We start from the raw sequence: 20,739 nt of genomic DNA on the forward strand, positions 1-20,739 counted from the left end.
GTGTGCTTTCTTTAGAGATTACATCCAGAAAGCAAACTTGGGAGTCAGTCGCAAAGAGTTAAGGTGGGGGACAGGACATGACATCTGAGCAGATGGCTTTCTATAGGCCAGCCAATACAGCAGAGGGATGTTGGAATTGCTTACTGTGCCTTTGCCTCAAGACCCTGGGATGGGAAGGATCTCCACTAGTGAATCAGGAAACAGACAACCACTGCTGTGGAGAGCAGGGCCCAGCCACAACGTGACTGGAAGGGAAGCTAGGGCCTTGCAAATCTCTGTGCAGAACCCAATCTTGTCCAATTCAGCTTCTGCCTTCAAGGTCCCTCTGCCACCCATATTCTCTCATCCAGAAATAACAGGCTACAGCATTCTGTCCCACCACACCCCAAACCCTTTCACTCTCTATTGTGCTGTTGGCTGGGGTAGAATGAAGGGGTTGAAGGCCTTAAAACCAAAGCAGCAGGAAAAAGGAGCTTGGAGGCCAGAGGTAGTTTTAATGACTTGATGCTCAATTCTTCAGATAAGGAAGAACTCTGCTATAATAAGATGCCCAATTGCTTTGCCTTTCTAGTTTGAAGACACCAGGGGCAACACCATCAAGGAAAGGTTATCAGTGCTTGGGCACGGTGGGGCAGCTCCTTGCCAAGATCCAGAGTTGCAAAGAAATCTGTAGTTTTCCCTTGCCAAAGGTCAGTTTCCCAACAGCACTTCAAACTGCTTCTGTGTAAGAGGGAAAAGGGATGAAGAGCAGAAAAATCATAAGGAAAGAAGTAGAACATGTTAGCGATGCTACCATGCGCAACACTAAACTTTATTCATTTTATTTATATATTTAACAGTTCTAAAGTATTTACTTCTTGCTTTGACAAAAAATGAAAAATATAGGAGTACTGACTGACTCCTCTTTAGGAGAAAAGGGTTATATGTACAGCTACGGAGAGTTATGGTTCCTCCTTTACATACAAAGAAAATATTAATAAAAAAGTGCTTCATTGATCAAAAAAGGGCTAAAAGCTGCAAGCATTTATTCACACTGTACATCAGACCCAAGAAACCCGTATCATAACCTCTTGGCACCTGTCACTGAACTGCACAATCTTCAATTAGACTGACTTCTCCAGGTCTGTGTGGCCAAACCACACAATGTATGGAGAACTACATACACCCTGTTTCATTAAATTCAAACTCCAAGCAACTTGCTACCACTGGGGAGTGGGAGAAGCATTCTCATGGTCTGGACTGCCAGCTCCAGGAAAGGTTTCTAGGTCGCGTCTCAACCACACCTAGGCATACACGGGAGCCCTGTTCCTGAGTCACAACTTGTTCTTGGCCAGGAAACTACTTCCAAAGGGCCACAGAGTTCCCTGGCCTCGCCCCAACCCTCACCACCACCCGCCCTGTCGCCAGTTAGCAGCTTTCAGCAGAGCCAAGCATGGCCCGTTCCCCGAGGGAGGGCAGGCACAAAACATGGATGTCAAGATCACAAAGCACAAACCTAAACTCCTTTCCACTCTTCCCATCTCCACCGCTACCACAAATCTTGATTTAAGGCTCTTTTATGGACCACACCAAAGCTCACTGAGGAAAGGTGCCTCGAATCGCCTACAGGCTGTCATTTCTCGAAGGAACCCTGCAGAGTCACTAAGTGGCCCCTTACTGCTGGCCCTCAGCCAGACATGTGCCACTGAGGCAGCACGGAAGGAGGGAGGGGGGTGGGGGGACTGCTGTGCCTCATCTGCTGCCCCAAGAAGGGAAGGACAAGAAAGGCTGATTGTGAGGGGATACGTTCCCTTTTCCAGAGGCTAGACTCTAGAAGGCTGATTCGACCCTGAAGGGTGAGATCCATGATTTGTTTGGTTTGGGAGTAGGGGAATTTTTGGAACCCTGAGTCTGGATTTCCTGTGCTGGCCTAGAATAGAAATTTGAGGGGGAGAGCAAATGCTGCAAGAGGCTCCCAGGTATGTCTGGGTTCAGGACAGGTTTTGGCCTTGGTCCCTGGAACAGAACACTGTGCTTGGCATCCTGCACTCTCGGGCCCTGAGGGTGAGAAGCGTGATGCAGATGGCCAAAGGGGCAGACCACTGACAGTGAAGGCAGCCCTCAATTGGCTGGGCTAGTTTAAAAAGAATCCCCGGGGCAGGAACATGCTGGCCCCCATTCCCAGCTCCTCTCACCTGCTTCCGAGGAGTCCATACTTTCCTTTCCCAAGGGGGCTGGGGTCTGGAGGCACCTAAGGATCAAACTAACGATGTGTTCCTGCCTCCCAATGACAATTCCCTTAACCTGTCTGAGAGATGGGCCGGGCCTCAACCCTTCACAAGGGCGGGGCACCAGGAGCAGTGCAGTTAGGGAAGATGCTTCTACCTTCCCCGGCTTCTGAAGCTTTCCAACCAGCTCTTCTGTGTTGGTGGAATGGCCATGAATACTAGTGCTGGCTTTCTTCCACGTTAGCTATCACAGGCCTCCATTCCTGACTCTGACCAGCCTCCTCCCATCCTGAGGAACCAAGCAAACCTCAGAATTGCCTGCAGCTTGGCATTACAAGAGCCTGGCAATCTCTGGTCTCCTATCCAACAAAAAATTTTTAAAAAGACAACCGGGGTACTTTCCTCAAGAGTACTGAAATATGGAAATAGGGCTGAGGATTGGGGGTTGGGAGAAGAAGTGGGAAAGAAAAACCAATCTACAATCCAGTGGTACACCCCAAATTTCTGTCACTCTGCCCAGGTGGTTTCATGCCCCATTCCAAAGTGCACGGGCCTCTTAGTCTGCCCAGGCTGTGTGGGCCCATCAGAGGAACAGCAGCTTGGCCTCTGCCCACCCCAGGTCACTGAGCTTCAGTTGGAAGTGGCAGCAATGGGTTTATCCAGTTCAAGGTCGATGCTGGAGCTTGTGGGATGTAGACTGCTATAGCAAGACTTGCACACTCGACTGGGCTCAAAGAGCTGCTGGCTAGGAACTGGAACCTTCTGGTTACAACAACTGGAGCAGAATACGTTCCCACAATTCCTTGAGATGAGAAAAAGAAAGAAAACATGTTAGTTTCTATAGTGAGCACAGAGGGGGAAACCAACTTTAAGAGACAAAACTCTGTTGTGTACAATTCAGATATGCTGGAGACTCCCCTAGGATGGAACATTTCCATGTGTTAAAGCCCAGGAACTAGCTGGGCAGAGAGGGAATCCTTGCCTAGCATAGCTGTACGACACTTTCACATACGGCCAAGGACACTTGCCTGCCTGCCCATGAGGGCCAAGGTTACCAGGTGTCAGGAAGACACCAATCAAGAGAGATCCAGGAAAACAAAGGGGCCAATGCAGAAGCAGCTGACAACTCATCGGGCAAGTCAGGGTCCAAGAAAATCCAGTGGCCATACCGACCTGGACTGAAGCCTCTGTGTAGCTTGTGACCAGAGAGGCCACAGTCAAAAACTGTCCGCCAGCCTTTGAGAAGATAGAAACAAGTGGACATCCCAGCTGGGGTGTGAAGAACCTTGCCCAAATGGCCACTTTCAAGAGGCGTGGAGACTGCAGCACAAACAGATGGCTGCCAGCCAGGATGCTCTGCTGACAGCATGCAAAGCGAGGAGACAAGCAACCAGTGACACATGCTCAAGGTGAAAGGACAAGGGCACAGATGAACACACGTGCACACACCCCCTAATTAGATAGGTGTCAGTCAATTATGGCTCACTCCCCTGTCCCCATGCATCTCTAGGGAATAGTTGGTCTACTTGAAGGCCTGATAGCCCCAGGCCTCCCTTGACCTTATCTGAAGGCTTAGCTCTGAGGTGTCTGTGCAGCACAGGCCACACACTCCAAATAAGTGCCTTCACAGCCAACACACAAGAAAAGCGAGTGGCAGATGATGCATTCTGCCCACTTAGAACCTCATTACTGTTGGGCTCTATAGTACAAAATCAATCCCAATAGTAGAGCCCAAGGAACCTGAGAAAACTCCTCACAGACAAGAGGAAATCAATGAAAGGAAATCCTCCTCAGCCTGCATGACTCATTATCTTTTCAGTTACACTCCTCAGAACTAGAATCCACTGCTACATTAATGGTCGCCTAGGCATGAGGAGCAAATACTGGAAGAATAGCACGTATCACAAAAGAAAAAAGCTAGACACGGGGGATGAAAAGACACTGAATTAAAACACACAAAGCTTCATTCTCTAGAATAAAGTTACTTTATGATGAGTGAGAGAGAGAGAGAGTGAGAGAGATAGAATGAGAAAGAGAATTAGAAGAATCTGTGATCACACAGAAAAATGACCTAAATCTAGTTCCAAATGTCTACAATTACTTCACATCTGATGGGGAGTTCAACTGAAGTCTGACAAAAAAAAAATCTGATAAGTTTTTCTTTATGGCTTCTTTTAAAGGATCTTTACTTCCTTTCAGAGTCTTCCTTTAGACTCTTCCAGGCTAAGCAGTTCTCTGGAAAGAACAGCCCTCATTGCAATAGCAGAAACATAACAGTGATGATATTTTTAACTTGTAAAGTCACCAGCAACACATTGCCATATCAATTAATGGCTAATCCTAAAGAACAGTTATGAAACCTTGCTGGCCACTCAGTCTCTTGCATATGCACTAATTCTTGTGACAACCAAGATGGCTAAGCTGACCTGCACTGTCAGGAAGGGAGTTTATCTTCACTGTCTGCAGCTCTGGTTCCCCCATCAAGCCAACCTGTCTACCTCTATGTCCTGCTGCAAGCTTTATCCCACTGACTGCAGAGAGGGAGGTGGCAGCGTTAGTGTGAAGTTATTGCAGATGTGCAGACACCACAGACAGGCTGTTGCAAATGCTCACCACGTTTGATCAACACGGTCAGTATCCCTGCAAGGAGGGGAGAAAGAGCTCAGAGGAGAAGCCATCCAAAGATATTTGGGCTTGGGGTACACAGTGGGAGATATAAACAGTCCTACAAGGATCAATACTAGACACAGTTTGTTTCTATTTTCAATCCAGGTGCACTCATGTGGGTGAGCTGTCACAACTGAAATTTTTCTCATCCAAGAACACTGAACATCTTTCAGACTGTCACAGCACCAGCAGGGGCCAAACATCTCTAGCAATTCACAACCCCAACAGAGATGGAAGGAAAGTGAAGAGCCTCAAAGCATGATGGCTCTGCCCCTCACCTGCTGCTAGTACACACCAGCTATGTCTGCTCACCACTGTACAAGGAAAGTAAGTTTGGAGACAGGAGCAGGGTAAGGAATAGAAAAATGATGTTCCCTATCCACAGCCGGAAGACTGTTTCTGTTCATAGTTGTCATACTGAATAGGAAGAAATTTTACTTTTGTACTAAGAAATAATGGTTTGGGTGGTAGCTGTTGCTCCACCAGGTCTGGAAAACAAAAATAAAACAAGGACATCAGTTGCACATTTCAAAATTTAGTCATAATCACGGAATAGGAAGGAAAAGATCAAATGCGGTTCCGCAAACACCAATTTCAGAGGCACAAAAAATGAGCTGGGGTCCCATGGACCCCAGAGTCTGCCTTAGAACACTGCCAGCCCAAACCGTCATCTTCCCAAATTGCAGGTTCTAGGGGCCAAGTCTCAGCTCTCACTCTCCTCTGTACCCACCACACCCTGCAATCGCACCTGCAGTGGTGTTTCCTGCTGGCCAGCCAGAAGGCGCTGTCACATGCATAGCAGTGGGCAGCCAGGTGATCAGGAAGCCAACGGGTCATCTGTAAAACAGATGGGACCAGGTTAGTGACAGAAGACGGGCATCCAGCTGGAGCCACCAGAGCCTTGCTGGGGGCAGCAAATCACAAGGACCACTCTGGCTCCAATAGCACACTAGCCCAGCAGGTCTGAGATCAGCAGTACAAGAAAGGCGTCCAAATCGTTTCCCTGGAGGGGACTCAAACTCCCCTGAGATAAAGTGGCAGACGGCAGCACCCTGGACTGTTATGAGAGCTGGCAAGGCTCCAGTTCACAGAAGCAATGCGGAGAGAAGGCCAGCTTGCTGAGTCTCCCTGGCTCAGAAATTCTAGGTTTGACGTGTTATCACAGGCGCGGAGATTCACAGGCTCAAGGTTAGGCAAATTATGAGGTCATTCCTTGGCCAAGGGCACGGGTTAGGGAGGGGGGCCAAGAACTGCAAAAGAGTTGCATGGATGGCACTCAGAACAGGGGCCGAGCCTGTACCTCTGTGTCCTGTTTATCCACCTGCTCCCAGCTGGCTTCAGAGAAAATCTCTGTGCTGCAGCGAGACAAGCAGTTCTGATCCAGATTGCTTTCCGAGTCAGGGATTGAAGTCTGTTGGCAAACAAACAGAGCTGAACAGAATGAACCTGATCGCCTCCCAGAAGAAGAAAAAAATAGAAGAAAGGGCCTGGTAAAGAAGGGAGCACTGGGGACTTCTGTGGGCCTCTAGGCTGTTGAATCTGCTGGTGCATAAGCCTTAAAGAAGGCAAGTCTCTCTAGTGCAGAGACAGGGTCAGACTCAGCTGAAAGAGATATACACAGGTCAACTCTATGTACAATGACTGTTAAGTGGAAAGAGTCTCAAGTTTCAGGAACAAAGTGGGGCAGAAGTGATATTAAGTGGGAACTGCTTAGGTGGGCCTGTCAATCCAAACCTGCCTTAGAAAGCCTTAGCTGACACTGAGAAATTTGGACATCCCTTCTTTTCTCTTAAAGACTGGGAAACTGAGAAACCATCATTAGTATGAAAGAAAAAAAAATGAGAAATCAGTGTGAAAGCCATTGGATGAACTCGCCTTTAATGTAATGCCAACTACTTCAAAGCCAGGTCTGTACCTGTACTTGAGCATCTCAGAACCACTCAGCAAGGAGAGCACTACATCTGGGGAACCTCCCCTCAGGTACCCCCATTCCTGATCATAGGGTCTGAAGGTGTTAATCAATAGTAAGAGAACCAATCTTACCTCCCCATTTCTACTGCCATTACTCGCCACAGAATGGGTAGAAACCTACTTACAAGGAACAAAACCTTCCATATATAGCCTATGTTTGGGGAGACTAACAGTTTACTAGCCACTGGGGTGGGAAAGGCACCACCATTTGACAGGAATGTTTGACACTGCCCTGCTAATGTCACTCTTCCCAGGGGTTCAAGCCCTTAGACAGTAAATCTTCACTGGGAAGAGATCTGGCCAATTCTGTAGTTGGTACTCGCTTCTGTACTCAAACTGTCCAAACAGGACATCTGAGAAGGGGTAAGCAAGGCAGAGAAGAAAACAGTCACTCCACCATCCACACGGCTGAGGCTGACCTTTTCTCAACAGTGTACCTTAACCTCTCCAATTCTTTTGAGGAATCTGTACCAGGCACTGCTCTGGGCTCAAAGGGCACCCAGTCCTGGTGTGCCGTGCCTTGCTGGGCAGCTAAGGAGGCACCACAGTGCACTCACCACTTCGTCCCCAAAGTCCCCGTTGAAGCGTAAGGAGCTGGTCAGGTACTGGCTCTCCAAGCGACTCCTCAGTTCCTGGACTTGTTTCTTCAAGGTCTCTACCTCCTGCTGGTGGCCTGACTCAATCTGACGCAGGCGCTGCTGGATGGTGTCCGTGTACACGGGCATGCCGTCATCGTCCAGGTGGCTGCGGGAAGGCTGGTCAGGGCTGCCTGCTGCAGATGGCCTCCCCGAGTGGCCGTGCAGCCACTTGTGGTGCAAGTTCCTCGAATGTAAGTGAGCAGAGCTGCAGCTTGTGCCAGAGAGCTGGCGGCTAAAAGAGTCCTTGCTCCTACCAGTCTCCCCATTGGCACAGTGCCCATTGGGGGTTGGGTACTTCTGAAGGGCACTAAGCCCAGGGGGCTGCTCTGAGGCTTTATTTTCCATCTCCGAGGCACCGTTGCACACAAGCCCCTCTTTACATTCAGCTAAAGGCAAGGCACAAGGAGAGTGTGTTGGGCTGTGGGTGCCGCCAGGGGAAGTCCTGTGTACCACAGATCCCAGCTGGGGCCTTTCAGCCAGGTTCCTCTCTGAAGGCCTGCGCTCCAGAGTTTCAGGAAGCGTGTCCTTGCCACTGAGCCTGCCACTATTAACCAGGCAAGGTCTATGATGGCTCTGGAGTCCACTTTCTGACTTCATCCTATCTTCCAATAACACGTCCATAGAACTGTCTGTATTTGGTCCTCTGGCCTCAAGCGGGACTGGGGAGGGCATCAGAGAACTGGACGATGAGGTACTATAGCCAACTTTCGTATCTCCTAGCACTGGAACCACTGCTTCCTCTCTGTCTTCTGGGATGGCTCCTATTCGAGGCTGCTCTTCAGGGACTTCCTGGGCATCCTCTCCCCAGTGGGGCTTCTGGAAAGAACTGGGAAGAACACTATGCTCACCCTGCTGCTCAGAAATACCCTGCCAGAATGGAGTCAGGCTGGTGCCTGGATGGCTCCTCAGAGCAGCATCGTCCAGTTCCGTTTCTGGATGAGATACAACAGCTGGCCCCTCGGGGGTCTTTCCCTTCCCCGCCTTCTCAAAGTGAGCCTCCACTTTGCCCTCCTGTGCTTCCAGGCTCCCCCTAAGAGTGGACTCCTCTATCCCACTCTCCTCTTTGGTGGCCTCTTGTAAAATGTTCTCCATCTGCCCCTCGGCCACTCCAGCTGCAACAGACAGCTCTGCACCACCCAGCACTCTGGTTGGTTTCCCTAGGGAATCAGAATCAAAAGGCTCTTCGCCAGGACAAGCCAAACTACTCAATTCTAGCGAGCGCCGATGTTCCTGCCACTTCTCATTCAGGCTTGGGTCACTGCTGCGCCGGCTGGCTAGAGGCACTGTGTTGTCGCAGACTGTGGTCAGATTGTCAAATGATCTAGTCTTTGGTAGCCTACAAGAAAGGAGTTTGGGGGGAAAATGAGAATGTCTGAGGCTATTCAGAGGCAAGGAGGAAAAACAGGCTTTGATAGATATTTGTGTTGTGATTGGGTCTATAAAAGCTACTCAACAACCATGGCATCTCTGAAGTGCATCTCAGGTTGCTAGCAAGGCAAAGCTGCAAGGTTAGTCTTCCCACTCTGCACATTTCCTCTTGGGTTACCTCTACCCCACACGCATCACATTACATCACGTTACAAGCTAAGCGCGAACAGTAAATTCGGGGGGTAGAGAGCCCCACGCCTGGCAGTACTCAGAGCTTACTCCTGCCTCTTTGCTCAGGGGACCATGATCAAGTCCAGCTCAGCCGCATGTAAGGCAAGTACCTTACCCCGCTGGACTAGTTCTCCAGCCCCACAAATAGTATTTTCAAAAAGATATTCTTCATGATAGTGCTATTTCTCAATTATCGGCAAAAGAAATGTAACAGAGCTGAGTTTCTAGTAGTATTTTTAATTTATTACCTCCATGAATTTAATAAAGATAATTTACAAGGGGCAAGGCTAAACTTTCTATCATCTGACAGAATCTGTTTTTTAAGGCCAAGATGACAAATCATGGCAGGGAGGTAGCACAGAGTAATGGCTGAACCCCAAGCCAGGAGATCACAAATTACCCAGAGGATTTGTTTCTTCTGAGTGAGAAAATGGGTTCGGTGCATGCTGCAGAGTCATTGATCAGTGAGGCCCGCCGTTTCTTGACAACTTTAGGAACTGAGGCCCATCTATAACCCAGAGAACTTCTTAACTTCCCTGAGAAAACATCAGAGAGATGTGTGCGGCCAGCAAACGTTGACTGCTGACCATCCTTGATTGCTTCCCAACTTGGTAATATACCTACAGAGGATTTGAGGCATTGGCCATCAACCCCAGACTCACCGGCTAAGGGGTGGGTCATCAGAGGTGTTGCCAGGGGCTGGGTATGGTGCACAGCTGTCATCCACAGGAGTGGATGGGGATGGGCAGGGCAGGTACACTGCACTCCACAGCATCAGGTTACGCACATGGCACACAGGGTACAGCACCTGAAAAGGGAGCAAAGGACACACATTTCAACAAATCCCAACAAGTCTTTCAGGAAAGCCAATAAATGAAAGTGGAAAACAAGCCCCGAGAGAGAGAGATAGTTCCAAAAATTGTAGGCACAGGATGCAGGCTTGGTCCATGGCGCTGCATGGCCCCCTAGGCCACATGAGGGCGAGAGCTCCCAAACACTCCTGGGTATAGCCTGGTAGCCTCTTTTTAAAAAATTTCTTTTTATTTTCTCTTTTTGGTTTTGGGGTCATACCCAGCAGTGCTTACTCCTGGCTCTGTGTATTGCTTGGGGGAACATATGGGGTGCACAGGATTGAACCCTACCCATTGTATTATTGCTCGGCACCAAATCAAAGGACCACACCACTCGGGAGGCTTCTATTAAGAAAAAAAAAAAAGAACAACTACTAAGCTAGAACACAGCTGGTCAAGAGTGCTCTCCAGAGGAAGTTATCATTGGATGCAGATGTATCTCTCCAAAAAGAACAAATACAGGACGAGACATTTTAGTACGGCAACAATTTTTACCTAAGAGCTTCTCTGTAGGCATGAAAGTCTGGGATTTTTAAAACTTCACATCTAATTATTTCTTAGATCACATTTATTAAATTAATGAGTATCATAAGCTAAATTTCTTGTTTTTACTGCACTAAGGAAGTGAATCATTCATCTATATCCTAGTTACTTAAAAATGGGAGTAAAAGGTCTATGGAAAAATTTGGCAACAGTGGACAGTTTCTTATATACGAGTACCAAAAAGCAATTCAAAATCAACCACGAAAGGTGTTTCTGGCAGCACTTGCCCATGTTTTATCCCTGGAGTCAAAAGTGGACAAAGTCAAAGCTCTAGTCTAGGACTGGAAAGATAATTCAGTGGAAAGGGCACCTGCTTACACATGGGAGACCTGGGTTTGATCCCTGGCACCTAATATGGTCCCCTGAGATTGCCAGGAGTGATCCTGAGTACAGATCCAGGCTTAAATCCTTAACAAAGCTGGAACTGGTCAAACCGCAAAAAGAAAAAAAGAAAGAAAAGTTCCGGTCTAGATGGTGATTGTTCTGTGATATAAAGGTCAGACTTCAGAAGACAATGTTAAGTCTGTTTTATCATCATTTAAATTAATCATGGAAAAAGAACTTTCCCATGTATTATCTCTTCAGCAGGCACAGCAAAGGAAAGAAGCAGTTAAATTAAACCTTCCCTTGGACTACTTCCATGTAGTTCAGACGCACATGAACAGTCCAGCAAAGCAATACCACCTGTCAGGCCTCCTGCTGACATCTTTAGAATTTAAGATGCATTCGGACAAAAAGAGCATTACCATGAATTAACACACGACTTGTAAGTGCTTCCTTTTCTCTGCTTAACAGAAGGTGCTCCTCTGAGGAACAGTCTGGAGAGGCCTGCCAGTTCTCTGTGTGAGCAGAGAATCACACATGAACACATTTTTTTTCCTGCCTCTAAAATAGAAGCTACAGTGGATGTTGTTTCCTTGACCCTGGAAGGGTGCTGGGTGCCTGGTGGCAACGCCTTCTGCGCTATCATGGGCATCCAGGAAACAGCTTAAGCACTTTTTCCACTCCTGTGGCAGAACAAACTAGGAGTAAGCCAAACTCTAAAAGAGATACTAGAAAAAGAGTTGGTCTAGAGCGGCAAACAGGGAAGACTATTAAGCCATGTTGAACAGAGACCTAAGCATCATCAGGAACAAGCCTTCTTCAGGGCAGAGTGGAAAGGAAAAATAAAACCAACCCATTCACAGACCATAAAACAGCTGGAGAAAAAAGCAATTCCTTCAAAATGTTTCCATATGTTACCGTCCACAATTCCAAGAAAGGCAGAAAAATACATACGGCTTCTGATTGAGAGGAATACAGTAGGTTTTTGAAAGCCTTGTTGCCTGCCCGAAGTAGTGACCACACGGAACACGTCCGCTCCTGAGTATGCTTTTCGCCTCTCTCCTTGGCATTGTTGCACAGGAATGTTCCAAAGAGGCAGGAATAAGTATGTTGCACCAGTTTCACCTGTGGGAGTCCAATGAGGCAAAATCAAGCAACAGGGTAGACAGAGAGGAAAGACAACCAAGTTACTTTCCTCCACATTCCTGAAAGCCTGTTAGTTCTACTCAGAAGAATGGGGGAACCCAAAAGCCTCAAGACAGCTGTCTCCTTGCAGTCCCAATCTCAACCTACCATCCCTGAGTCAAAACACAAGACAGATCATTAGCACCCAATCCTCCTCCTGGCTTCCCTGGCTAATACCCTCTTAAGCAAGTTAAGAACCACCCTCATGAAAAATATACAAACCTAGTACATGAAGAAGTCAATATGCAACTCAAGTCTGAGCTGAGAGTACATTTCTACTTTGGTTCAACAAGTATGTTACTAAGCATCTCACATGTCCCAGATATTTTAGTGGGTGCTGGATCTGCACCTGTAAAATCTTATCACACCGAAGGTTGTGTGTTCACGGGCTCACTGGATGGCTCTTTCTCACCGCTTGCATTCGGTGCTCTTGAGCCCTGTGTGTGCCTGGATCAGGACGGCTGTTCTTTCTCTCAAGCTTGAGCCCCTCTTGCTCTGACTCTGGATCTCTGGAGCCCAAGCTCTCTCACTTCTGACTCTCCTCTCTCCGAGCTTACGTCTTAGTTTATATAGCAGTCACATAAGGAGGTGACATAAGGGTGGGTTGAATATTGACGAATCAACAAAGAGAGGTAAGACCACTCCTCCAGGAGGTTAACTCAAGGATAAAATCTCATCTACAGAGATTACTCCAGATTACTAGGAGATCCGCTCAAGGGTGGGATCCCCACAAGGATGTGTTCTTCCCTCAGTTAGTAATCTACTTAAATAGTTGTAATAAATCTACTTCTAGTATTTCTAGCAATGTCATTCTGTATGAGCACAGGAAGAGATATAAATTTAGTTAGGTTCTTCCTGAGAACATCTCACTATACATTCCACAGTCCTCAGGCCAGGTTAATCTTCCTAGCTCCAGCAGGGTCTCGTCTCGTTGTTACTTACTTTTGGATCATGACAGCATTTGTCCATGATCATGCCCTCAACTTATAGTTGAGTATCGTGGCTCTTTGGCCTGGCCCATTTCGATGCCAGGGTAGCTCACCGCTTGCCCTGGGTCCATTCAGTCCCTCGCCGGGACCCTGCTTTTGGGGTGCTAGGAACTAAGGGCAACTGAGTCAAGAAATCAGATGCCCAGGAGTAAATATTATTCGGAGTCAATCAACTCCCAAGTTACAAAGCATAATATTAACTGTCTTCCTGTGTCCATACAGAAAGGACATTGCTTACAAGTTCAGAGTCCTTAGATGGGTGTGACCTGATAAACCTAAGCTACCTGAGGAAGGACAAAAGAGTGTTATCCTACAGCACCAATAATCAGAGAGCTACTCTGTCCTGGCAGAGCTACGTGCTAGTCATGAGAGAAGGGGGGTGACAAGGACGTAAACAATAATACAGGGTAAAAGGGACAGGGACTATTTGGGGCAGTGTGGGAAGCATTATTAACCAAGAACTAATGGAAATGAGCATTGTCACTTGGTGAGGTGGGAGATTTCTGAAAGATCAGATTTGGGGGCTAGGGAGAGGTAGAATCAAGAACTAAATTTTGAACATGTTGTTTGAAACACTTCTACTATGACGAGAGAGGCAATACTGAGCAGTTACAGATAGCTATGTGAGTATACAGTTAAGTGAAGATGTTAACTGAAGATATTTAAGTTTTTGTGTCACACCCAGCTGGGGTTACTCTTGGCTCTGCACACAGGAATCATTCCTGGTGGTGCATGGGGAACCCTATGGGATGCCAAGAATTGAATCTAGGTCAGCCATGTGCAAGGCAAGCATTCTACCTGCAGTACTATTACCCAACATGCCCTAGATACAATTTGTGGTATTCCACAGGAATGCCATAAAAACTAGAGAGATTAGGGGAAACCAGGGAAGGAGACAAAAATGACCAGCTGGTGAAGTAAAACAGAGTATTGCAGGGATGTCAAATGAAGAACTGGGCCAAAATGAATGCTGGATCTAAGATAACAAAAACTGAGAGCTCATCATTTCATGAAGGTCGCCAGTCACCTTAACCGTTGCTTGTTGTTGAGGTGAAATATTGACTGAACCAGATTTAAGAGAACGAGAGAGGAATTTGTTAGTAAATGTGTAAGACTTGAAGTTGCTATGAAGGGGAAACTGAGAAATAAGATAGTAACTACAGTAAGATATAGGTATGAGAAAGGGTTTTGATGAGAAAGGAGGCACTCCACCTCTGACTACACACGTTCATTTTTGTACACTGATGGCAATAATCTGGTAGAGAAGAAAGGTCAAAGTAAAAGGCAGAAGATAAATACTGGAGCCACAGAGCAGAGCATAAGTGTGCAGTGGTTAAGTGCACAAGTGGAGGGAGGGACTAGCAGAGGGCAATCATACTGCGTCCTTCATCAAAGGAGCAGCAGAGAAAGTTGGAACAGATGTAGGGAGTTAGTGGGTGGAATGAAGGGCACTGAGGAGGTTTTATTCAACCTCTACTGGTCAGCATTTATATCATACCTCTTAAAAGTTAAGTCAACTCAAGCGCTATCCGTTAAATTAACACACCTGGTTTCACCTGACAGTTCAATGGGCTGAGAGTCATGCAAGAAGCCCCGGTTTGATCCCCAACATTACATATGTTCCCACAACACGACCAAGAATACATCCTAATCATAGAGCTGAAAGTCGCCCCGAACATCACTCGATGTGGTCCGGAACAAACAAACCCCAAAACACATTTATTGTTTTTAAATTTTAAAATGGGAGAATGACACGTAACTTAAATTCTTAAAAGGCTGTAATTTCATGTGAAACCTGGCTCAGTAAAAGGCACTGATACTCTTGGGAATTTTCAAGATTCCCCCAAAATGAAGAAACAAAAGCCCAGACTCACAAGGAATGCTTCATTGAATTCAAAAGAGCAAGGAAATTGCCTCTGAAGCTGATGGACACAGTCAAGCCACTGCAGGAACACTGGGCACCGCTCGTTGAGATCATCTGAGTTCTCCCCATGACCACAGCGGTCAGCAAATTTGTGACCAAAATCCAGCCACTCCATCTCTACAAGAACTTGGAAACCCTGTTGAAATGAAATTATTTACTCATTCCTAAATTTCTTTTTTGTCTATACTTATTTTCAGTGTTACTAAAAATTTCACATTTATAAAATTCATGTTTACAGAATCATCCCAGATTCATGTAAATATAAGGGTACCCTTATGGTTTTTCTTACATCATTAACCCAGTAGAAGTTATTTCAGAATAGGGCTCTTTTACACAGAACATTCTGAGGTAAAATCTAGACCCATTTTCCAAATAAACATGCCAAAATCTTTATTAGAGAATCTTCACTTTCCTGAAGTAGTCAAGACTTTTCCAAATAGACTGCAAAGTAACACATATGTATACTCTCAATACTTTGATAGCCATCTACAATCTGTCCCATACTAAGAAAACAAGAATTGGGGTAGCTATCTTCTCCCCACATCCCTCCAGATTAAACTAAAGGCTAAGGAACAACAAGGACTTAAAAACAAAGCTATTGTGCAGTCTTAATCGTCACAAACCAAACTGAAGTTTTCTCCACTCACCCTAAAGTGCCCAATTCTACTCTTTGGATGTTCTTACCTCTATTGTTCGATAATAAGGGTCCAGCAAGAGCTTAGCCAATGCCACAATCTGAGGGGTACGGTCCCAGCCATCTGAGCAGTGTGCTAAAACTGGTCGCTGATCACGATCCACAGCATGTACTACCAAAAGGGCCGACTTCAGAAGTACAGACAGGTGGTGGAGCCATTTTGTGCTTTCAAGAGCTGAGAGCCAACTATAAAAAGAAAAACATAAATAGTAAGAAAAACTGGATTTTTTTTTTATGGTTTGCATCATGCCAAACACCTGTCAAATTAGAAAATCAATTCCCAAAGTTTTTCTCTCCCAAATAAACACTGCCAAACAGAAAAATCCTGTCTTTATAATTCAGGTACAAGGATAAGACTCAAGTCCTACTGTGCAGTAAAGGAGCACCTTAGAAACAGGATATTAATAGGCTCTCTTTTTGGGGCAAAAACCTTAAAAGTAATATCCCAAAGAATTCATACTTAATATTTTTCAGTCCCTGCAGGTATATACCCAGCTTAAGTAAAGAGTTCTTTCTGGGATCTTCTCCTGCAGGAAATGCTGCCATTTCTGAGATGTGAAATAGAAGAGAGGTATATTTAATAACCAGAAATCCTGTCCAAAAAATCTCAAAAAATTTTTTTCACTAAACTCGTAAATACAACTTTTGCAAATACACAAGCAAAAGATGCACACAATATGATCTGTTACCCACCAGCCTAACATTAATCAATGCTCAAATCTTAAATATCTATTGATAAAATTGAATAATTAGGCTCACGTAAATTAGTATATCAACAGTTAGTATGACTGGGTTTAACAAAAACAGGATTCAGCAGGGATCTAAAAGAAACTTTTTGAAAGGCCTTCAGGAGATATCAGATACCAACAACTAGAATCAAAAGCTGATCAAACTTTTTCTTTTTTAAACTGTGTGAACAGAGCGATAATATAGCATACAGGGTAGCTGCCTTGCACACAGTCAGCTTATCCAGGTTCAATCCCTGGCATCCCTTACAGTCCCCAAGAACCCCACCAGGAGTGATCCCTGAGCACAGAGTCAGGAGTAAGTCATGAGCACTGCTGGGTGTGGCCCCAAAACCAAACTGAAACAAACAAAAAACCAAAATCATATGGATATTTTCTTTTTTTCCGTCACGCCCGGCATTGCCCAGGGGTTACTTTTGGCTCATGCACTCAGGAATTACCTGTGGCTCTGCACTCAGGAATTACTCCTGGTGGTGCTCAGGGGGCCATATGGGATGCTGGGAATCGAATCCGGGTCAGCTGCGTGCAAGACAAACGCCCTACTGGCTGTGCTACTGCCCCAGCCCCGACATTTTGTTCCTTGAACACCATCACGGATTTTATTTCCCAACCCCCCCCCCAAGAGCTATTTTCTCTAAAATGCTTCAGATTTTCAGTTAAGACCACCATCCAAACCTTCAAACACTGAGTCAGAGAAGGAAATAAATATTTTGTCATGAGGCTGAGATGTCATGAAGACAAGTCCAATTATTATAGATCTATTAAACCTTGAGGAGTATGAACTTATGGAATAATCTAAGAAGGTAGATCTTTCCAGACAGACAACAAAATGCAGTACATGAGCACTGGTTTCATGAGAATTATCTCTTTCTACTTACCAGATTCTCAAAGGACAAACACTGTTTTCAGGACATCTAAAGCCCCAGTACAGTGTCTAGCCTCCAGTGCTTAAATTAAATCTCAAAAATTTATCTAATTTATCAAGAATGCATCTCAAAAAAGTCCATCTCCTATTAGGTACCTACACCTGTCTCCTGGAGAAATGAATCAGCAAATTAGTGGATGTTTCGCAAAAAATTTCCCCCATTCAGTAGTCTTTTCATTTACCATGCAAAACTTTTTAGTCTGATGTAGTCTCATTTTTGTTTTTGCTGTTGTTGCCAATGTAGCTGAATCGTTAGACACCTTAGGTTCATATCCCCAAAGCTTCTTCCTGTTTTCCACAGTGTATTTTATAGATTATTTTCTAATCAAGATTTTGAATGTGCTTTGAATTAATTTTTATGTATGGTGTGAGAGAGATCTAATTCCATTCCATTGGTCTGAGAGTCTATCCTTATTCCAGGATAACTTTTTTATTACTATTGTTTTAGAGTGTAATTTTAAATCAAGTAATACCTCTCAACATTTTTCCTTTTTTTTTAAAGAGTCGTTTTGGCTCTTCAGGGAGTTTTTCTTTCTCTCTTTTTTTTTCTCTTTTGGGGTCACACCCGGTGATGCACAGGGGTTACTCCTGGCTCTGAACTCAGGAGTTACTCCTGGCGGTGCTCAGGGGCCCATATGGGATGCTGAGAATCAAACCCGGGTCAGCTGCGTGCAAGGCAAATGCCCTACCTGCTGTGCTATCTCTCCAGTCCCTCAGGGAGTTTTTCAATTCCATATAAACTACAGAAGTGTTTGTTTGAGTCGAAGAATGCCATAGAGATTGCACTGAATATTCAAGCTTAGGCTAGTCATTTTGACAATGTTAATTCTCCCAATTCATGAACATAGACTTTTTTCCCACTTGTTGTTATCCTAGCAAAAGTGACAAAGTTTTTTAACATGAGTCTTTTGTCTCTTTTCTCAAGTTTCCTTAATGCTTGATGTTTGGACACTATTTTATTTGATGTCAGGGTGGGAGGACTCTCCAGCAATTTTCAATCAACTGTGGTGTCAGGGATCATCAGGTCACCCCAGCAGAGCTCAGGGTTCTCTCTCCAGGGTCACACCCAGCAGTGCCTGGTGGGCATTCAGGACTTTACCCAGTGATAACCAGATAACATTTAGTACTAGGAATTGAACTAGGGTCAACCATATGCAAAGCATCCCCATACTATTTTAAATAGAGTTTGTGTCTTCTAGTTCGCTGTTTGCATATACAAATACAATAGATTTTTGTTTATTTTAGTTTATTTCTAGCAGTAGTTTTAAGCATACCCAGCAGTGCTCAGGAGAGGTAAAGAGATACTACTTTTACTATGGACTGAACATGACTGGCACTGAATGCCTCTTTGAGACCACAACACCCAAAAAGAGAGAGAGCGAAAGGGAATGCCCTGCCACAGAGGCAGGGTGGGATGAGGGGGATAGGGGTGGGAGGGATACTGGGATCCATGGTGGTAGAAAATGGGCACTGGTGAAGGGATGGGTATTTGATCATTGTATAATCAAAACCCAAGCACAAAAATTTGTAAATCTACAACTGTACTTCATGTGTTTCACTAATAAAAATTTAGAGAAAAAAAAAGATACTACTTTGAACAGGAATTACAGGAGGCCAGCAGGCACACGAAAAAGTATTGTCTCTTATTATCAAGGAAATATAAGTCAAAAAGACAATGAGATATCATCTCAAAGCAGTGAGAATGGCATGTATCAAAAAGATTAGAAACAACCAGTGTTGGTGGGGATGTGGTTGACTCTTGGTGGAAATATCATCTAGTTAAACTTCTGTAGAAAACAGTATGGCGATGTCTTAAAATGCTAAGAACAGTGCTTCCAGATGACACTGCAATTCCGCTTCTTGGCATCTATCCCAAGAACATAAAAGCATTAATTCAAAAACATGTTTTCAAACCTATACTCATTGCAGTCTGTTCGAATGGTGATGATACGTGGAAACCACCCAAATGTCTACCAACAGATACAAGGATAAAGAAATAGTGGTATATACACAATGGAATACTACACAACTGTAAGAAAAGACAAAATCTTGCAGTTTGTTGCATTTTGGAAGGAATGACTGAACTGGTTAAGTAAGTCCAAGGGAGAAGGACAAATACTGGCTGATGTACTTCATCTTAGTATACAGAGGAAACAAAGCAAGGGAATAGATAGTATTAAATGATAACAAATCTTTGGCCATGAATTATAAAACTGAGTTGCCAAGCAATGGGGGAGTAAAGGGAACAGAGAAAGAAGAGGTGGACTCGAAGTGACATAGGACAGTGGTAGCAGGTCTTGGTAACTTCAGCGGTGGTGAAAGTGCAATAACTTTGTACATTAAGACCACAGACACTAAAACTATTTTTTTTAGCAGTATTACATAAACTACAATTAATTTAATTTGAAAGACAAAACTTTTTCTTTAGTTTTTTGGTGAGTGTATGAGATGTTTCTGATATCACTGTAAATGAAACTAAATTTTACTATCCGATTGTTTACTGCCAATGTTTAGGAATACCACTACTGATGGGCTTTCCATTCCTAAGCTGTACTTCAAAATCTGCTGAACAAGAAGGTGCTGGGAGACCCCAAATTTATTTGTCCTTTTCTCAAACTGGTGCCCTCTGCAGCTTTGAACAAAAGCTCTGAAGTTTTTCATTGCTGGATCCATTACTGCCATCGATGCTTTTTATCTGTAAAGGGAGGCTTCAGTACTCATCATGATTTGCTGCCAAGTATAAACAAAGCATTACCTCTTTCCTTAAAAAAAATCTAGATATTCATTTGGATCAGGAGAGGGCTAATTACATTTCTTGGACAGAGTTTTAAAACTGCTTTAAGGAAAAAATGTAATGTACAGTGATATTAGCACTCAGGTAGTGTATCTCACTCCTTTCATTTTATAGGTAGAAAAAATTATACCCACAGTAATTGAGCCAGTTGACTAAACTCACACAGTAATATAATCATGAGATATGCTACTAATTGTGTGACTTTAGTCAAATGGCTTAACCTCCTAATTCCCAACAGGCTTTTTTATGCCCCAGACCTACAGAGAAGAATGTGCTATTAGCGGAGTTCTGGAAATGTGTAGCCATGCAAGTGGCTAATTCCCCAAAGCACAAACTTGTTTCTTTGGTGAGGTTTTCCTTGAAGACAACCGCTTCAGCCTCTGAGCTGATATCAAATGTATTGAATTTAATCATTTGTTACCAGGAGCTACTACAAGTGGTTTAGGAAGCCATTTGATTTAGTGAATCAAAGAATGGTCTAATCATGAGATCTACCGATTAAAGACTCTAGCACAACAACCAGGAAAGAAAATTCTGTCTTCTCTAGCATTATTCCTGGTTTCCTAAAATCATATAACAGGGACTTTCAAGTTTTTAAATATTTACCTGTCCTTATTTGTTTTACAGTATTTTCTCCCCTAATTTACCTTGTGGTAAATTACAGGTTTTGGGGTGAGGGGTG

At 44.7% G+C, this 20,739-nt stretch overlaps 1 protein-coding gene across 6 annotated transcripts in view; it reads right to left on the bottom strand.

Moving 5' to 3' along the window:
- Positions 1 to 790: 790 nt before the first annotated feature.
- The window catches only part of MTMR3 (myotubularin related protein 3), a 143,174-nt gene continuing 123,225 nt past the window's right edge, over positions 791 to 20,739 (bottom strand). For 3 of the 6 annotated variants that reach the window (XM_056116515.1, XM_056116516.1, XM_056116514.1), the window contains 9 exons: positions 15,583 to 15,778; positions 14,849 to 15,034; positions 11,755 to 11,925; positions 9,745 to 9,890; positions 7,403 to 8,819; positions 6,175 to 6,285; positions 5,623 to 5,711; positions 4,821 to 4,847; positions 791 to 3,009 (listed from right to left, as the gene is read on the bottom strand). In XM_056116515.1, the coding sequence (XP_055972490.1) occupies positions 2,838 to 3,009; positions 4,821 to 4,847; positions 5,623 to 5,711; positions 6,175 to 6,285; positions 7,403 to 8,819; positions 9,745 to 9,890; positions 11,755 to 11,925; positions 14,849 to 15,034; positions 15,583 to 15,778 (2,515 nt within the window). In that variant the 3' untranslated portion in view covers positions 791 to 2,837. The remainder of the gene's footprint in view (positions 3,010 to 4,820; positions 4,848 to 5,622; positions 5,712 to 6,174; positions 6,286 to 7,402; positions 8,820 to 9,744; positions 9,891 to 11,754; positions 11,926 to 14,848; positions 15,035 to 15,582; positions 15,779 to 20,739) is intronic. The other 3 variants (XM_056116518.1, XM_056116517.1, XM_056116519.1) reach the window with 3 other exon arrangements.

Source organism: Sorex fumeus, unplaced genomic scaffold (genome assembly GCF_029834395.1).
Source record: "Sorex fumeus unplaced genomic scaffold, SorFum_2.1 ptg000032l, whole genome shotgun sequence".
Classification (NCBI taxonomy): Eukaryota; Metazoa; Chordata; class Mammalia; order Eulipotyphla; family Soricidae; genus Sorex; species Sorex fumeus.